Here is a 19,710-nt window from a genome sequence, read left to right as displayed (position 1 = left end):
ATTATTATTATTATTATTTATTATTTTTTTCTCTCTGTTAGATTATAAATTGCATTGAACTGCTGCGGCTAAGTTAACAAATTTCCGTCACATGCTGGTGACAATAAACCTGATTCTGATTCCGAGACACAGGGGAGTGCTGGCTCCTGGTCAGAAGTCAAGAGTGTGCATGGTGTGTACCAAGGGGAGACTAGCAGAGCCAGAGCCAGCATGCATTTGTGAAAGGGAACAGTGAGTGTCGGCATGATAATATAGCAGTTTCTGTTTTGATTCTACTGTCTGTAAGATCAGGGTTCAAATCTGCTTGTGTCTGTACGACCAGGGTTCGATTCTCCTGCTGTCTGTAAGATCAGGGTTCGATTTTGCTCCTGTCTGTAAGATCAGGGTTCAAATCTGCTCATGTCTGTACGATCAGGGCTCGATTCTGCTGCTGTCTGTAAGATCAGGGTTCGATCCTGCTCCTGTCTGTAAGATCAGGGTTCGATTCTGCTCCTGTCTGCGAGATCAGGGTTCGATTCCGCTGTTGTCTATAAGATCAGGGTTCGATTCTGCTCCTGTCTGTAAGATCAGGGTTCGATTCTGCTTCTGTCTGTAAGATCGGTTCGATTCTGTTCCTGTCTGTAAGATCAGGGTTCGATTCTGCTCCTGTCTGTAAAGAGTATGTACATGGGTTTCCTTTACGTGCTCCAGATTCCTCGCAAATTATGGGTTGGTGTCAGTAAGTTGTCAGATAGTCTTCAGCACCAGAAGTGTGGCGACATTCAAGGGCTAGCCAGCAAATCCTCACTGATTTGATTAGTTGTCAGCAATGCATTTCAGCATATGTTTCAGGACAATAAACTTAATATTTAACCATGTTTTGAGTTAGTCGAGGATATAGTTAGGTGGATGAAGAGACATTGACGTATGTGAAGTTAAGAAATGATACACACCGAAACCGATGTTTCAGAGGGATCACCATGCACACTGCAGAGGTGAGGGGACAGAGGGATTTCCATGCACACTGGAGAGATGAGGGGACAGAGGGATTTCCATGCACACTGGAGAGATGAGGGGACTGAGGGATTTCCATGCACACTGGAGAGATGAGGGGACAGAGGGATCTCCATGCACACTGGAGCGCTGAGGGACAGAGGGATTTCCATGCACAATGGAGAGGCGAGGGGACAGAGGGATTTCCATGCACAATGGAGAGGCGAGGAATCAGAGGGATTTCCATGCACACTGGAGAGGCGAGGGGACAGAGGGATTTCAATGCACACCAGAGAGGTGAGGGGACAGAGGGATTTCCATGCACACTGGAGAGATGAGGGGACAGAGGGATTTCAATGCCCACTAGAGAGATGAGGGGACAGAGGGATCTCCATGCACACTGGAAAGGCAAGGGGTCTGAGGATTCTACATGCACACCGGAGAGATGAGGGAACAGAGGGACTTCCATGCACACTGGAGAGATGAGGGGACAGAGGGATTCCCATGCACAATGGAGAGGTGAGGGGACAGAGGGATTTCCATGCACACTGGAGAGGCGAGAGGACAAAGGGATTTCCATGCACACTGGAGTGATGAGGGGACAAAGGGATTTCCATGCACAATGGAAAGAAGAGGGGACAGACAGATTTACATGCACACTGGAGAGATGAGGGGACAGAGGGATTTCCTTGCACACTGGAGAGGTGAGGGGACAGAGCCCATGCACACTGGAGAGGTGAGGGGACAGAAGGATTTCCATGCACACTGGAGAAATGAGGGGACAGAGGGACTTCCATTCACACTGGAGAGATGAGGGGACAGAGGGATTTCCATGCACACTGGAGTGATGAGTGGACAAAAGGATTTCCATGCACACTGGAGAGAGGAGGGGACAGAGGGATCTCCGTGCACACTGGAGAGGCGAGAGGACAAAGGGATTTCCATGCACACTGATGAGGGGACAAAGGGATTTTCATGCACAATGGAGAGAAGAGGGGACATATAGATTTACATGCACACTGGAGAGGTGAGGGGACAGAGCCCATGCACACTGGAGAGGTGAGGGGACAGAGGGATTTCCATGCACAATGGAGCGCTGAGGGACAGAGGGATTTCCATGCACACTGGAGAGGCGAGGGGACAGAGGGATTTCCATGCACAATGGAGAGGCGAGGAATCAGAGGGATTTCCATGCACACTGGAGAGGCGAGGGGACAGAGGGGTTTCCATGCACACTGGAGAGGCGAGGGGACAGAGGGATTTCCATGCACACTGGAGAGATGAGGGGACAGAGTGATTTCAATGCCCACTAGAGAGATGAGGGGACAGAGGGATCTCCATGCACACTGGAGAGGTGAGGGGACAGAAGGATTTCCATGCACACTAGAGCGCTGAGGGACAGAGGGATTTCCATGCACACTGGAGAGGTGAGGGAACAGAGCCCATGCACACTGGAGAGGTGAGGGGACAGAAGTATTTCCATGCACACTGGAGCGCTGAGGGACAGAGGGATTTCCATGCACACTGGAGAGGTGAGGGGACAGAGGGATTTCCATGCCCACTAGAGAGATGAGGGGACAGAGGGATCTCCATGCACACTGGAGAGGTGAGGGGACAGAGGGATTTCCATGCACACTGGAGATACGAGGAGACAGAGGAATTTCCATGCACAATGGAAAGAAGAGGGGACAGACAGATTTACATGCACACTGGAGAGATGAGGGGATAGAGGGATTTCCTTGCACACTGGAGAGGTGAGGGGACAGACCCCATGCACACTGGAGAGGTGAGGGGACAGAAGGATTTCCATGCACACTAGAGCGCTGAGGGACAGAGGGATTTCCATGCACACTGGAGAGGTGAGGGGACAGAGCCCATGCACACTGGAGAGGTGAGGGGACAGAAGTATTTCCATGCACACTAGATCGCTGAGGGACAGAGGGATTTCGATGCACAATGGAGAGGTGAGGAAACAGAGGGAATTCCATGCACACTGGAGAGGCAAGGGGACAGAGGGGTTTCCATGCACACTGGAGAGGCGAGGGGACAGAGGGATTTACATGCACACTGGAGAGGCGAGGGGACAGAGGGATTTCCATGCACACTGGAGAGGTGAGGGGACAGAGGGATTTCCATGCCCACTAGAGAGATGAGGGGACAGAGGGATCTCCATGCACAGTGGAGAGATGAGGGAACAGAGGGATTTCCATGCACACTGGAGAGGTGAGGGGACAGAGGGATTTCCATGCACACTGGAGATACGAGGGGACAGAGCCCATGCACACTGGAGAGGTCAGGGGACAGAGGGATTTCCATGCACACTGGATTGCTGAGGGACAGAGGGATTTCCATGCACACTGGAGGGGTGAGGGGACAGAGGGATTTCCATGGACAATGGAGAGGCGAGGAAACAGAGGGATTTCCATGCACACTGGAGAGGCGAGGGGACAGAGGGATTTCCATGCACACTGGAGAGGCGAGGGGACAGAGGGATTTCCATGCACACTGGTGTGATGAGGGGACAAAGGGATTTCCATGCCCACTAGAGAGATGAGGGGACAGAGGGATCTCCATGCACACTGGAGAAGTGAGGGGACAAAGGGATTTCCATGCACAATGGAGAGAAGAGGGGAGAGACAGATTTACATGCACACTGGAGAGATGAGGGGACAGAGGGATTTCCTTGCACACTGGAGAGGTGAGGGGACAGAGCCCATGCACACTGGAGAGGTGAGGGGGCAGAAGGATTTCCATGCACACTAGAGCGCTGAGGGACAGAGGGATTTCCATGCACACTGGAGAGGCGAGAGGACAGAGGGATTTCCATGCACAATGGAGAGGCGAGGAAACAGAGGGATTTCCATGCACATTGGAGAGGCGAGGGGACAGAGGGATTTCCATGCACACTGGAGAGGTGAGGGGACAGAGGGATCTCCAGGCACACAGGAGAGGTGAGGGGACAGAGCCCATGCACACTGGAGAGATGAGGGGACTGAGGGATTTCCATGCACACTGGAAAGATGAGGGGACAGAGGGATCTCCATGCACACTGGAAAGGCGAGGGTTCTGAGGATTCTCCATGCACACCGGAGAGATGAGGAAACAGAGGGACTTCCATGCACACTGGAGAGATGAGGGGACAGAGGGATTCCCATGCACAATGGAGAGGTGAGGGGACAGAGGGATTTCCATGCACACTGGAGAGGCGAGAGGACAAAGGGATTTCCATGCACACTGGAGTGATGAGGGGACAAAGGGATTTCCATGCACAATGGAAAGAAGAGGGGACAGACAGATTTACATGCACACTGGAGAGATGAGGGGACAGAGGGATTTCCTTGCACACTGGAGAGGTGAGGGGACAGAGCCCATGCACACTGGAGAGGTGAGGGGACAGAAGGATTTCCATGCACACTGGAGAAATGAGGGGACAGAGGGACTTCCATTCACACTGGAGAGATGAGGGGACAGAGGGATTTCCATGCACACTGGAGTGATGAGTGGACAAAAGGATTTCCATGCACACTGGAGAGAGGAGGGGACAGAGGGATCTCCGTGCACACTGGAGAGGCGAGAGGACAAAGGGATTTCCATGCACACTGATGAGGGGACAAAGGGATTTTCATGCACACTGGAGAGGTGAGGGGACAGACCCCATGCACACTGGAGAGGTGAGGGGACAGAAGGATTTCCATGCACACTGGAGCGCTGAGGGACAGAGGGATTTCCATGCACACTGGAGAGGTGAGGGGACAGAGCCCATGCACACTGGAGAGGTGAAGGGACAGAAGTATTTCCATGCACACTAGAGCGCTGAGGGACAGAGGGATTTCGATGCACAATGGAGAGGTGAGGAAACAGAGGGAATTCCATGCACACTGGAGAGGCAAGGGGACAGAGGGGTTTCCATGCACACTGGAGAGGCGAGGGGACAGAGGGATTTACATGCACACTGGAGAGGCGAGGGGACAGAGGGATTTCCATGCACACTGGAGAGGTGAGGGGACAGAGGGATTTCCATGCCCACTAGAGAGATGAGGGGACAGAGGGATCTCCATGCACAGTGGAGAGATGAGGGAACAGAGGGATTTCCATGCACACTGGAGAGGTGAGGGGACAGAGGGATTTCCATGCACACTGGAGATACGAGGGGACAGAGCCCATGCACACTGGAGAGGTCAGGGGACAGAGGGATTTCCATGCACACTGGATTGCTGAGGGACAGAGGGATTTCCATGCACACTGGAGGGGTGAGGGGACAGAGGGATTTCCATGGACAATGGAGAGGCGAGGAAACAGAGGGATTTCCATGCACACTGGAGAGGTGAGGGGACAGAGGGATTTCCATGCACACTGGAGAGGCGAGGGGACAGAGGGATTTCCATGCAAACTGGTGTGATGAGGGGACAAAGGGATTTCCATGCCCACTAGAGAGATGAGGGGACAGAGGGATCTCCATGCACACTGGAGAAGTGAGGGGACAAAGGGATTTCCATGCACAATGGAGAGAAGAGGGGACATATAGATTTACATGCACACTGGAGAGGTGAGGGGACAGAGCCCATGCACACTGGAGAGGTGAGGGGACAGAGGGATTTCCATGCACACTGGAGCGCTGAGGGACAGAGGGATTTCCATGCACACTGGAGAGGCGAGGGGACAGAGGGATTTCCATGCACAATGGAGAGGCGAGGAATCAAAGGGATTTCCATGCACACTGGAGAGGCGAGGGGACAGAGGGGTTTCCATGCACACTGGAGAGGCGAGGGGACAGAGGGATTTCCATGCACACTGGAGAGATGAGGAAACAGAGTGATTTCAATGCCCACTAGAGAGATGAGGGGACAGAGGGATCTCCATGCACACTGGAGAGATGAGGGACAGAGGGATTTCCATGCACACTGGAGAGATGAGGGAACAGAGCCCATGCACACTGGAGAGGTGAGGGGACAGAAGTATTTCCATGCACACTGGAGCGCTGAGGGACAGAGGGATTTCCATGCACACTGGAGAGGCGAGGGGACAGAGGGATTTCCATGCACAATGGAGAGGCGAGGAATCAGAGGGATTTCCATGCACACTGGAGAGGCGAGGGGACAGAGGGATTTCAATGCACACCAGAGAGGTGAGGGGACAGAGGGATTTCCATGCCCACTAGAGAGATGAGGGGACAGAGGGATCTTCATGCACACTGGAAAGGCAAGGGGTCTGAGGATTCTACATGAACACCGGAGAGATGAGGAAACAGAGGGACTTCCATGCACATCTGGGAGATGAGGGGACAGAGCCCATTCACACTGGAGAGATGAGGAGACAGAGGGATTTCCATGCACATTGGAGAGGCGAGGGGACAGAGGGATTTCCATGCACACTGGAGAGGTGAAGGGACAGAGGGATTTCCATGCATACTGGAGAGATGAGGGGACAGAGGGATTTCCATGCCCACTAGAGAGATGAGGGGACAGAGGGATCTCCATGCACACTGGAGAGGTGAGGGGACAGAGGGATTTCCATGCACACTGGAGATACGAGGGGACAGAGGAATTTCCATGCACAATGGAAAGAAGAGGGGACAGACAGATTTACATGCACACTGGAGAGATGAGGGGACAGAGGGATTTCCTTGCACACTGGAGAGGTGAGGGGACAGACCCCATGCACACTGGAGAGGTGAGGGGACAGAAGGATTTCCATGCACACTGGAGCGCTGAGGGACAGAGGGATTTCCATGCACACTGGAGAGGTGAGGGGACAGAGCCCATGCACACTGGAGAGGTGAGGGGACAGAAGTATTTCCATGCACACTAGAGCGCTGAGGGACAGAGGGATTTCGATGCACAATGGAGAGGTGAGGAAACAGAGGGAATTCCATGTACACTGGAGAGGCAAGGGGACAGAGGGGTTTCCATGCACACTGGAGAGGCGAGGGGACAGAGGGATTTACATGCACACTGGAGAGGCGAGGGGACAGAGGGATTTCCATGCACACTGGAGAGGTGAGGGGACAGAGGGATTTCCATGCCCACTAGAGAGATGAGGGGACAGAGGGATCTCCATGCACAGTGGAGAGATGAGGGAACAGAGGGATTTCCATGCACACTGGAGAGGTGAGGGGACAGAGGGATTTCCATGCACACTGGAGATACGAGGGGACAGAGCCCATGCACACTGGAGAGGTCAGGGGACAGAGGGATTTCCATGCACACTGGATTGCTGAGGGACAGAGGGATTTCCATGCACACTGGAGGGGTGAGGGGACAGAGGGATTTCCATGGACAATGGAGAGGCGAGGAAACAGAGGGATTTCCATGCACACTGGAGAGGCGAGGGGACAGAGGGATTTCCATGCACACTGGAGAGGCGAGGGGACAGAGGGATTTCCATGCACACTGGTGTGATGAGGGGACAAAGGGATTTCCATGCCCACTAGAGAGATGAGGGGACAGAGGGATCTCCATGCACACTGGAGAAGTGAGGGGACAAAGGGATTTCCATGCACAATGGAGAGAAGAGGGGAGAGACAGATTTACATGCACACTGGAGAGATGAGGGGACAGAGGGATTTCCTTACACACTGGAGAGGTGAGGGGACAGAGCCCATGCACACTGGAGAGGTGAGGGGGCAGAAGGATTTCCATGCATACTAGAGCGCTGAGGGACAGAGGGATTTCCATGCACACTGGAGAGGCGAGGGGACAGAGGGATTTCCATGCACAATGGAGAGGTGAGGAAACAGAGGGATTTCCATGCACACTGGAGAGGTGAGGGGACAGAGGGATTTCCATGCACACTGGAGATACGAGGGGACAGAGGAATTTCCATGCACACTGGCGTGATGAGGGGACAAAGCGATTTCCATGCACAATGGAGAGAAGAGGGGACAGACAGTTTTACATGCACACTGGAGAGATGAGGGGACAGAGGGATTTCCTTGCACACTGGAGAGGTGAGGGGACAGAGCCCATGCACACTGGAGAGGTGAGGGGACAGAAGGATCTCCATGCACACTAGAGCGCTGAGGGACAGAGGGATTTCCATGCACACTGGAGAGGCGAGGGGACAGAGGGATTTCCATGCACAATGGAGAGGCGAGGAAACAGAGGGATTTCCATGCACATTGGAGAGGCGAGGGGACAGAGGGATTTCCATGCACACTGGAGAGGTGAGGGGACAGAGGGATTTCCATGCACACTAGAGAGGTGAGGGGACAGAGGGATCTCCAGGCACACTGGAGAGGTGAGGGGACAGAGCCCATGCACACTGGAGAGATGAGGGGACTGAGGGATTTCCATGCACACTGGAAAGATGAGGGGACAGAGGGATCTCTATGCACACTGGAAAGGCGAGGGGTCTGAGGATTCTCCATGCACACCGGAGAGATGAGGAAACAGAGGGACTTCCATGCACACTGGAGAGATGAGGGGACAGAGGGATTTCCATGCACACTGCAGGGGACAAAGGGATTTTCATGCACAATGGAGAGAAGAGGGGGCAGACAGATTTACATGCAGACTGGAGAGGTGAGGGGACAGAGCCCATGCACACTGGAGCGCTGAGGGACAGAGGGATTCCCATGCACACTGGAGAGGTGAGGGGACAGAGGGCTTTCCATGCACACTGGAGAGGCGAGGGGACAGAGGGATTTCCATGCACAATGGAGAGGTGAGGAAACAGAGGGATTTCCATGCACACTGGAGAGGCGAGGGGACAGAGGGATTTCCATGCACACTGGAGAAATGAGGGGACAGAGGGATTTCTATGCACACTGGAGATACGAGGGGACAGAGGAATTTCCATGCACACTGGAGTGATGAGGGGACAAAGGGATTTCCATGCACAATCGAGAGAAGAGGGGCAGACAGATTTACATGCACACTGGAGAGATGAGGGGACAGAGGGATTTCCTTGCACACTGGAGAGGTGAGGGGACAGAGCCCATGCACACTGGAGAGGTGAGGGAGCAGAAGGATTTCCATGCATACCAGAGCGCTGAGGGACAGAGGGCTTTCCATGCACACTTGAGAGGCGAGGGGACAGAGGGATTTCCATGCACAATGGGGAGCTGAGGAAACAGAGGGATTTCCATGCACACTGGAGAGGCGAGGGGACAGAGGGATTTCCATGCACACTGGAGAAATGAGGGGACAGAGGGATTTCTATGCACACTGGAGATACGAGGGGACAGAGGAATTTCCATGCACACTGGAGTGATGAGGGGACAAAGGGATTTCCATGCACAATCGAGAGAAGAGGGGCAGACAGATTTACATGCACACTGGAGAGATGAGGGGACAGAGGGATTTCCTTGCACACTGGAGAGGTGAGGGGACAGAGCCCATGCACACTGGAGAAGTGAGGGCACAGAAGGATTTCCATGCACACTAGAGCGCTGAGGGACAGAGGGATTTCCATGCACACTGGAGAGGCGAGGGGACAGAGGGATTTCCATGCACAATGGAGAGGTGAGGAAACAGAGGGATTTCAATACACACTGGAGAGGCGAGGGGACAGAGGGATTTCCATGCACACTGCAGAGGCGAGGGGACAGAGGGATTTCCATGCACACTGGAGAGGCGAGGGGACAGAGGGATTTCCATGCACACTGGAGATACGAGGGGACAGAGGAATTTCCATGCACACTGGAGTGATGAGGGGACAAGGGGATTTCCATGCACAATGGAGAGAAGAGGGGACAGACAGATTTACATGCACACTGGAGAGGTGACGGGGCAGAGGGATTTCCATGCACACCGGAGAGGCGAGGGGACAGAGGGATTTCCATGCACACTGGAGAGGTGAGGGGATAGAGGGATTTCCATGCCCACTAGAGAGATGAGGAGACAGAGGGATCTCCATGCACACTGGAGAGATGAGGGGACAGAGGGATTTCCATGCACACTGGAGAGGTGAGGGGACAGAGGGATTTCCATGCACACTGGAGATACGAGGGGACAGAGGGATTTACATGCACACTGGAGAGGCGAGGAAACAGAGTGATTTCCATGCACACTGGAGAGGCAAGGGGACAGAGGGATTTCCATGCACACTGGAGAGGTGAGGGGACAGAGGCCATGCACAGTGGACAAATGAGGGGGCAGAGGGATTTCCATGCACACTGGAGCGCTGAGGGACAGAGGGACTTCCATTCACACTGGAGAGATGAGGGTACAGAGGGATTTCCATGCACACTGGAGAGGTGAGGGGACAGAGGGATCTCCATGCACACTGGATGTGACAGAATTGCAAGGATGATCCCAGAAATATGTGGAAGAGGACTGGGATATTTCTTCATTAGTGAGGTCAGCTGAGGAGTCTCTAAAATGATGAAGTGTTCTGAGGAAGTGGATACGGATCGAGTGATCCTGCTTTGGGGAAGAAGATAGCTTGAGGTGTCAGTATGAGGGAATTGTCAGGAAATCCAATCTGGAATTCAGAAAAACATGTTTAGCCAGAGTGGATCTGAGATTGAGGAACAAAATCACTTGGACACACGATGCGGTAGATATGAAAGAAGACAGGAGTCTTGAGTGGAGCATGAACATTGCCAAATGGCCTGTTACCGACAATGGTCGTCCTAAACTGCGTGAACAAGCACAAGGCTCACTGGCAGAGGACCTGACGCCAAGGCAACTACATCTTTTTCATTGTTTGTTCCCTTTCACAGTCCTCCCAAGGGTTAAACTCCACCACCAGCCCCCCTGGTCTCACCTGGTCTCCTTTCATTCCAGACAGTCCAGGTTCACCTGGAATCCCAGGCATCCCAGGAGGCCCTGGATACCCACAGTCTCTGTCATTTAGCTGTAAGACACAGAATAAATGGTGATCAGTGGCATTCTTGATGGCCAGTGCACCTCTGATGTGAATAGACCATTCCCCCGTTGGAGAATATCCAGGAGCAGAACTGCGCCAAATACACACACACACCAACCCAAATACACCCCCCCACACACAAATACACACACCCACCTACCTAAATACACCCACACACACACAAATACACACACCCACCTACCCAAATACACCCACACACAAATACACACACCCTACCTACCCAAATACTTTCACACACAGTACCTACTCAAATACACACACACTTACCACCGACCCACACACACCCTACCTACCCAAATATACACACACACACACACACACACACACACCACTGACCCACACACACCCTACCTACCCAAATACACCCACACACACACTGATACATACACCCACCTACCCAAATACACCCACACACACATACCCCACCTCCCCAAATACTTCCACACACAGTACCTACTCAAATACACACACACATACCACCGACCCACACACACCCTACCTACCCAAGTACACACACACACACACACACACACACACCCCACCTACCCAAATACTTCCACGCACAAACAGTACCTACTGAAATACACACACACATACCACTGACCCACACAAACCCTACCTACCCAAATACACCCATAAACAAATCATCTTCTTCGGCTGTCCATTGAAATCCGATGAGGATGTCCCCTCCTTTAACGGTGAGATCTCTGATGACTATACAGTCCTATCCTGGACCCACAAGCTCTATTGCAGGTGGGACATGTATATGTGGTAGTGGTGGCAACCATGGCTGCATTTCTCCTGGCTCTCTTCTGCTGTCTTCTGGTTGTTCTTTCCATCTCCAGAATATGAACCCCGTCCCTGCACAGCTGTCGCCAAGTGGTACGGTCAGCAGCAACATCCTCCAGGTCCTCGGGTTTGATCTTGCACTTCCTTAAAGCATTCTTCATCTGATCCTTGTAGCGCTTCTTCGGCCCTCCAGCTGAGCGTCGACTGTGATGTAGCTGGCCGTATAACACTCTGCGGGGTAGCCGACATGGGGGCATCCTTATCACGTGCCCCAGCCACTGCAGATGACGCTGAGTGATCATGGCCTCAATACTCCTGCAGTTGGTCTTTACAAGTATTTCGGTGTGAGGCACCCGCTCACACCAGGTAGTTCCCAGGATCTGCTGGAGGCAGCTTAAGTGGAAGCGCTCCAAGGACTTGATGTGACAGCTGTAGGTTACCCAAGCTTCACAGCTATAAAGGAGGGTGGTGACACATACCGCTTGGTATATGGCAACCTTTGTGGAGGGACGAAGGCTCCTGTTCTGAAAGACTCTACGTTGGAGTCTCCTAAAGGCAGCTGATGCCTGTTTAATGTGGCTCTGGATGTCGTTGTCAATGCCACTATCCTCAGAGAGAATGATCCCCAGATATTTGAAAGATGGCACTACTGACAGCTTTTCATCACCAACAGTGAAGGCAGGTAGAGTGGATGGGAGACTGGTACTCCATTGGCAAACCACTTCTGTCTTGGTGGTATTGACAGTCAGACCCATCCTGCTATATGCTCTCAGCGCCACAGCAAGGACAGTCTGAAGATTCTCCGGAGTATGGGCCACAAGAACACAGTCGTCTGCATACTGCAGCTCCAGGACCCGCTCTCTACGGAGTTTGGTGGTTGAGTGGAGCCTCCTGATGACAAAGAGGTTGTCATCTAATCTGATGTTCACTGCCACACCGCTGCTGTCTTCAATCTCATTGTGGAGAAACTTGGTAACACACAAGAGGAAGATGTTTAAGAACATTGGTGCTAGTACACACCCCTGCCTCACCCCGTGCGTATAATGAAGGGCTCGGACTCTTGTCCTCCTATGGTCAGCTGAGCATTCATCCCATCGTGGAACTGGCGGAGCATTTTAACAAATTTATTGGGACAGCCAAACCTGAGGAGGACATCCCAAAAGAACTCTCTGTGCACAGTGTCAAAAGCTTTGGAGAGGTCGATGAAGGCCATAAACAGATCCTGATGTTGCTCCCGGCACTTTTCCTGAAGCTGCTGGGCTGTGAAGATCATGTAGATCGTGCTCCTGTTCTTCCTAAATCCACACTGCAATTCAGGCAGCATTGACTCGGTGATGTTGCTGATGAGTCTTTGAAGCATCACCTTAGCCAGGACCTTTCCAGCAAAAGAAAGCAGTGATATGCCCCTACTATTGCCGCAGATGGCCTTGTCACCCTTCTCTTTAAAAATGACAATGATGTTTGCAATTCTCCATTGCTGTGGGATGTTCTCATCAGTCCAGGCCTTGGTGATGTACTGGTAGAGGGTGCGCATACACATGCACCCTCCGTTCTTCAGTAACTCGGCAGGGATAATGTCAGTGCCAGGGGACTTGTTGTTCTTAAGGGAATGGACAGCTGATAGAACCTCCTGGAAGGTTGGTGGTAGACTGAGGTCGTGGCTAGGAGGAAGTTCAGGCAGTTCATCCAGGATGGTCGGGTCTGCTTCAAAGTCCTGATTAAGCAGGGTGTTAAAATGCTCAGCCCACCTCAGCAGAATGGTCTTCTGATTCTTCAGAAGTGTTAGACCATCTGCTGTTTTCAGGGGAGTAACACATTGACTTATTAGGCCATAGGTGGTTTTGGGTTATCTAACGTTATCTGGTGTGCTTGGTGTCTGAGTTATTGTCAAACCAGTCTTGGTAGTTCCTGCTCTTATGGCCGATGGATTAGGCTGCTGCCTCATGGAACGCAGAGCTGATATAGGTCCACTGTTGTTCCATGGTATTTTCTGAGCTGAGACAAGGTTCCAGCTCCCTTTGTTTCTCAGCTAAGATATGTTGAAACTCACTTCTTGCTTCTGTGTTTCTCAGGTGGTTGCAATTAGCTGCTTTTTATAGGGTTTTTGCAGGCGCAAGGGGGGACGCACTTTCATATGGAGCTTGGCCACAATTATACATACGGTGGTCATTCCAGAACTCTGCACCTCTCATGGCATGGGTGATGAGAGCATCCCTGATGTCATTACGTCTCACAATGATGAAGTCGGTCATGTGCCAATGTTTAGAGCGAGGGGACAGCCACGAGGTCTTATATTTTGCCTTATGCTGAAAGATGGTGTTGGTTATGGTAAGGTTATGCTCAGAGCAAAGAGTAAGTAGCCTCATGCCATTTGCATTCACCTTGCCAATACCATGCCTACCTAGCACTCCACTCCATATCCTGTTGTTCTGTCCCACCCTAGCGTTGAAGTCCCCAAGCAAAAGGATCTTATCATTCTTAGGGATCTGGCAATAAGCTTCATCCAGTGTCTGATAAAAGCCTTGGCCTCATTCTCAGATGGCAAAGTTGGTGCATAGGCACTGAGAAGCATGGCATAACGTTTCTTTGCCAGGGAGATACGGAGGGTCATTTGTCTTTCACTAATGCCAACAGGTGTTCTTGATGGCCAATCCTACTCCGTGGAGATGTTGTCCAACTGGGGGGAAACCTTTCCAGAAGAAGGTGTAACCCATCCCTTCCTCTGTTAAACAGCCTTCACCCAGGAGCCTGGTCTCACTCAGGGCAGCAATGTCAATGTTGTAGCGCTTTAGCTCAGCAGCGACCAAGGCTGTTCTCCGGTGAGGTCTGTCAGAGATGCCATACGAGTCCAGGAGAGTCCTTACATTCCATGTTGCCAGTTTTAGGTTGTATTGTTTCTTATTTCGACCATAGTAGTGGAATAACCTGATTGGCGCGGTAACCTATGCAGGTGAGTGATTGAACGGGCAATTTTTAGGCCACCTTTTCTAGGCCCTTCCCCAATTGGGGTGAGCAATACAGTCCCTAAATAGGGCTGCTCAGTCGCAAAGGGGTCTGCCGAAAACAGCTGCCACTCAGTCCCAGCGGCTAGCGACCAAATACCCTGTGTCGCTGCCATACAGGGTTCTGACTAGGAGCTCCCAGTCCATTCATACCTGCTTCCGTTGCCAGACGCCCCATCGCCGTCAGACTTCAACCATATGTAAGGTCCAGGTATTGTTCACTGTGGTCAGAGGTGGAGACCTGTGCAAGGAAGATTTTAAAGTGCCACAGGGGTTGCACCATCCCCAGTAGCACTATCTTCACCATGATGAGGTAAATCACGGTGTCAAGGGTGATCCCAGGACAACCAGTCTCACATCCTGGTTGCAGGAGGCTGCCAGATCCTTGGTCTGTTAAGGCCCGCCTATTGTGCACCGCCAGCGCATTGCTTTTCTGTCAGAGTGTGCTCCCTTAGCCTCGTCTCAGCAGACTTACCACAAGGCAGAGGGGCTATTTGCCCATAGCTGGGACAGTGGTTGACGGGCGCCAGGGCGTGTCCACACAGTGGTGGGCCTGCACGCCACGTCTCTGGGGCCTATTGCTGCTCCGAGGTCCCCTGCAGTTTAGCCTGAGACCGTTACATACCCAGTTTCTGTGTGTGGCCCAGAGGAGGCACTGCAGGAGTCTTGGTGGTGGAGAGGCTCTGTACTGGCAGGAGGAGGCTTACTCACTCGGCTCCTCTTCTCACACTCTATTAAGAAGGCCAGCCAGCGGCAATAGCTGTAAGCAGAGAGCACTATGCGGCTTACAGCATGCAGCATGCACTAACTACAAGCATTACTACACTACTGTACTCGATGGTTCACACGCACCCTGTGAGCAAGTATTCGCACACACACCCCACAAATACACACACATACGCACCCACAAACCACACGCACGCACACACACACACACACAACCTATTCAAATACACACACACAGAAACAACACACCCACACACACCCTACCTACCAAAATACACTCACACACACCCCACCTACCCAAACAAACCCCCACACATGCACAAACACAGCACCTATTCAAATACACCCACACACACTACCTACCCAAAAAGATCTTCCCACACAAACACCGCACCCATCCAAATACAACACCCCTCCCCACAAACACAGCCACACACACACGTCATTTCTTCGGCAGTTGAACGGGACACGACTGCGCAAGCATGTGAAAGTCGGACCGTTAGGCAGCGTGGGAGTTAAAGAGTGAGCAGATTGACGGAGTGGGCAATGGAGTAGAGGGAGACAGAGTAGGAAGACTTTGGCTCGAGGGGCTTCGGCGAGCAGAAGCTGAGGATGAGCTTGCTCCCAGTGAGGTAAGGCTGGGCAAGTTCCTTTAATAAATCTAATTATCTTAAGAGTAGGAAATGGAGGCAGCAGTTAGGGCAGTTGAGTTCTCAGTTTGCAGTATGTGGGAAGTCAGGGTGAGCACTATCATCCCTGATGACTACACCTGTCAAAGGTGCATCCAGCCGCAGCTCCTGACAAACCGGGTTAAGGAACTGGAGCTGGAGCTGGATGAAATCTGGATCATTTGTGCGGCAGAGGCAGAAACAGGAGTTACAGGGAGATAGTCACCCCTAAGAGTCAGGAGACAGGTAGCTGGGTGACTGTCAGAACAGGGAAGGGGAATAGACAGAATGAGCAGAGCACCCTTGCGGCCGTTCTCACCAATAATTAGTACATTGTTTTGGATACTGTTGATGGGGACAACCTACCAGGGACAAGTTGCAGTGATTGCGTCTCTGGCATTGAGACTGGACTCTCAGCTCAGGGGGAAGGAGGGAAAAGAGGACAGCAGTAGTGATAGGGGATTCCATATTTAGGGGGACAGATAAGAGGTTCTGTGGAAGAGATCAAGAATCCCGGATGGTCTGTTACCTCCCTGGTGCCAAGGTCCGCGATATCTCGGATCGAGTTCTCAGTATTCTCAAGAGGGAGGGTGAGCAGCCGATTGTCGTGCTCCATGTAGGGACCAATGACGTGGGTAGGAAGAGTGAGGAGGTCCTGAAAGGTGAGTTTAGGGAGTTAGGCGCCAAGTTAAATGACAGGACCTCCAGGATAGCAATCTCAGGATTGCTTCCAGTGCCACGTGAAGGCAGGTTTAGAAATAGTAAGATAGCGCAGATCAACACATGGCTGAAGACATGGTGCAGGAGGGAGGGCTTTAGATTCATAGATAATGGGGCAGTTTTCCAGTGAAGGTGGGACCTGTTCCGGTGGGACGGTTTACATCTGAACTGGAGGGGGACAAATATTCTTGCAGTTAGGTTTGCTAGAGAGGCTCCAGTGGATTTAAAATAGATACAAGGGGGGAGGGGAACCAGAGTGTAGGAACAGATGCAGGGGAGAGGGAAGAAAAAGAAAATAAAGTTGTTTGCACTGTTAGTGATAAACAGAGAGTAAGAGGTGAAAAATTACTTAAATGCATTTATTTTAATGCGAGGAGCATTATAAGAAGGGTGGATGAACTTAAAGCATGGATTGATACCTGGAAGTATGATGTGGTAGCTATTCGTGAAACATGGTTGCAAGAGGGGTGTGATTGGCAATGAAATATTCCTGGATTTCGTTGCTTCAGGTGTGATAGAATCGGAGGAACAAGAGGGGGAGGTGTTGTATTGCTTGTCAGAGATAATATTGCAGTAGGATAGATTAGAGGGCTCATCTAGGGAGGCTATTTGGGTGGAATTGAGGAATGGGAAAGGTGTAGTAACACTTATAGGGGTGTATTATAGACCACCTAATGGGGAGCAAGAACTGGAGGAGCAAATTTGTAAGGAGATAGCAGATATTTGCAGTAAGCACAAGGTTGTGGTTGTGGGAGATTTTAATTTTCCACACATAGACTGGGAAGCCCATAGTGTAAAAGGGCTGGATAGTTTGGAGTTTGTAAAATGTGCGCAGGATAGTTTTTTGCTGCACATCATAGAGGTACCAACTACAGAAGGGGCAGTGTTGGATCTCCTGTTAGGGAATGAGACAGGTCAGGTGACGGAGGAATGTGTTGGGGAGCACTTCGGGTCCAGTGATCACAATACCATTAGTTTCAATATATTTTATGGAGAAGGATAGGTCTGGACCCAGGGTTGAAATTTTTGACTGAAGCAAGGCTAACTTTGAGGAGATGCGAAAGGATTTAGAAGGAGTGAATTGGGATGATTTGTTTTATGGGAAGGATGTAATAGAGAAATGGAGGTCATTCGAAGGTGAAATTTTGAGGGTACGGAATCTTTATGTTCCTGTTAGTTTGAAAGGAAAGGTTAAAAGTTTGAGAGAGCGGTTCAGAAAAAGAGAGATATCGACAATAAATACAGGTAGCGTGGAGTAAATGAGGTGCTCGAGGAGCTAAAAGATACAAGGTTTCTTTGGCAAGTAAGGCGAAAATAAATCCAAAGGGTTTCGACAGTTATATTAATAGCAAAAGAATAGTGAGGGATAAAATTGGTCCCTTAGAGAATCAGCGTGGACAGCTATGTATGGAGCCAAAAGAGATGGGGGAGATTTTGAACAATTTCTTTTCTTCGGTATTCACTGAGGAGAAGGATATTGAATTGTGTAAGGCAAGGGAAACAAGTAGGGAAGTTATGGAAACTATGATGATTAGAGAAGAGGAAGTACGGGTGCTTTTAAGGAATATAAAAGTGGATAAGTCTCTGGGTCCTGACAGGATATTCCCTTGGACCTTGAGGGAAGTTTGTGTAGAAATAGTAGGGGCTTTGACAGAAATATTTCAAATGTCATTAGAAATGGGGATGGTGCCAGAGGATTGGCATATTGCTCATGTTGTTCCATTGTTTTAAAAAGGTTCTAAGAGGAAACCTAGCAATTATCGGCCTGTAAGTTTGACGTCAGTGGTGGGTAAATTAATGGAAAGTATTCTTAGGGATGGTATAGATAATTATCTGGATAGACAGGGTCTGATAAGAAACAGTCAATATGGATTTGTTCATGGAAGGTCATGTTTGACAAATCTTATTGAATTTTTTGAAGAGGTTACTAGGAAAGTTGACCAGGGTAAAGTAGTAGATGTTGTCTATATGGACTTCAGTAAGGCCTTTGACAAGTTTCCACATGGAATCTTAGTTAAGAAGGTTCAATCGTTAGGCATTAATATTGAAGTAGTAAAATGGATTCAACAGTGGCTGGATGGGAGATGCCAGAGAGTAGTGGTGGATAACTGTTTGTCAGGTTGGAGGCTGGTGACTAGTGGTGTGCCTTAGGGATTTGTACTGGGTCCAATGTTGTTTGTCATATACATTAATGATCTGGATGATGGGGTGGTAATTGGATTAGTAAGTATGCTACTAAGACAGGTGGCGTTGTGGATAATGAAGCAGGTTTTCAAAGCTTGCAGAGAGATTTGGGCCAGTTAGAAGAGTGGGCTGAAAGATGGCAGATGGAGTTTAATGCTGATAAGTGTGAGGTGCTACATTTTGGTAAGACTAATCAAAATAGGACATACATGGTAAATGGTTGTCCTATTTTGAAGAATGCAGTAGAACAGAGTGATCTAGGAATTATGCTACATAGTTCCCTGAAGGTGGAATCTCATATGGATAGGGTGGTGAAGAAATCTTTTAGTATGCCCGCCTTTATAAATCAGAGAATTGAGTATAGGAGTTGGGATGTAATGTTAAAATTGCACAGGGCATCGGTATGACCAAATTTGGAGTATTTTGTACAGTTCTGGTCACCAAATTATAGAAAAGATGTCAATAAAATAGAGAGAGTACAGAGATGATTTACTGGAATGTTACCTGGGTTTCAGCACCCGAGTTACAGAGAAAGGTTGAACAAATTAGGTCTTTATTCTTTGGAGCGTAGAAGGTTGAGGAGGGACTTAATAGAGGTATTTAAAATTATGAGGGGGATAGATAGAGTTGATGTGGATAGGCTTTTTCCATTGAGAGTAGGGGATATTAAAACAAGAGGACATGAGTTGAGAGTTAGGGGGCAAAAGTTTAGGGGTAACACAAGGGGAAACTTGAGAGTGGTAGCTGTGTGGAACGAGCTTCCAGTAGAAGTGATTGAGGCAGGTTCGATATAGTCATTTAAAGAAAAATTGGACAGG

The 19,710-nt window shown here is 50.5% G+C and overlaps 1 protein-coding gene across 1 annotated transcript in view; it reads right to left on the bottom strand.

Moving 5' to 3' along the window:
- Window positions 1–19,710, bottom strand: part of col16a1 (collagen, type XVI, alpha 1) — a 414,952-nt gene that overhangs the window by 50,994 nt on the left and 344,248 nt on the right. Inside the window, exon 46 of the mRNA XM_063033604.1 lies at window positions 10,681–10,770. Coding sequence (XP_062889674.1) covers window positions 10,681–10,770 — 90 coding nt within the window. The remainder of the gene's footprint in view (window positions 1–10,680; window positions 10,771–19,710) is intronic.

The sequence above is a fragment of the Mobula hypostoma genome, chromosome 26 (assembly GCF_963921235.1).
Source record: "Mobula hypostoma chromosome 26, sMobHyp1.1, whole genome shotgun sequence".
Lineage (NCBI taxonomy): Eukaryota > Metazoa > Chordata > Chondrichthyes > Myliobatiformes > Myliobatidae > Mobula > Mobula hypostoma.
This window is presented reverse-complemented; position numbering and strand designations above follow the sequence as displayed.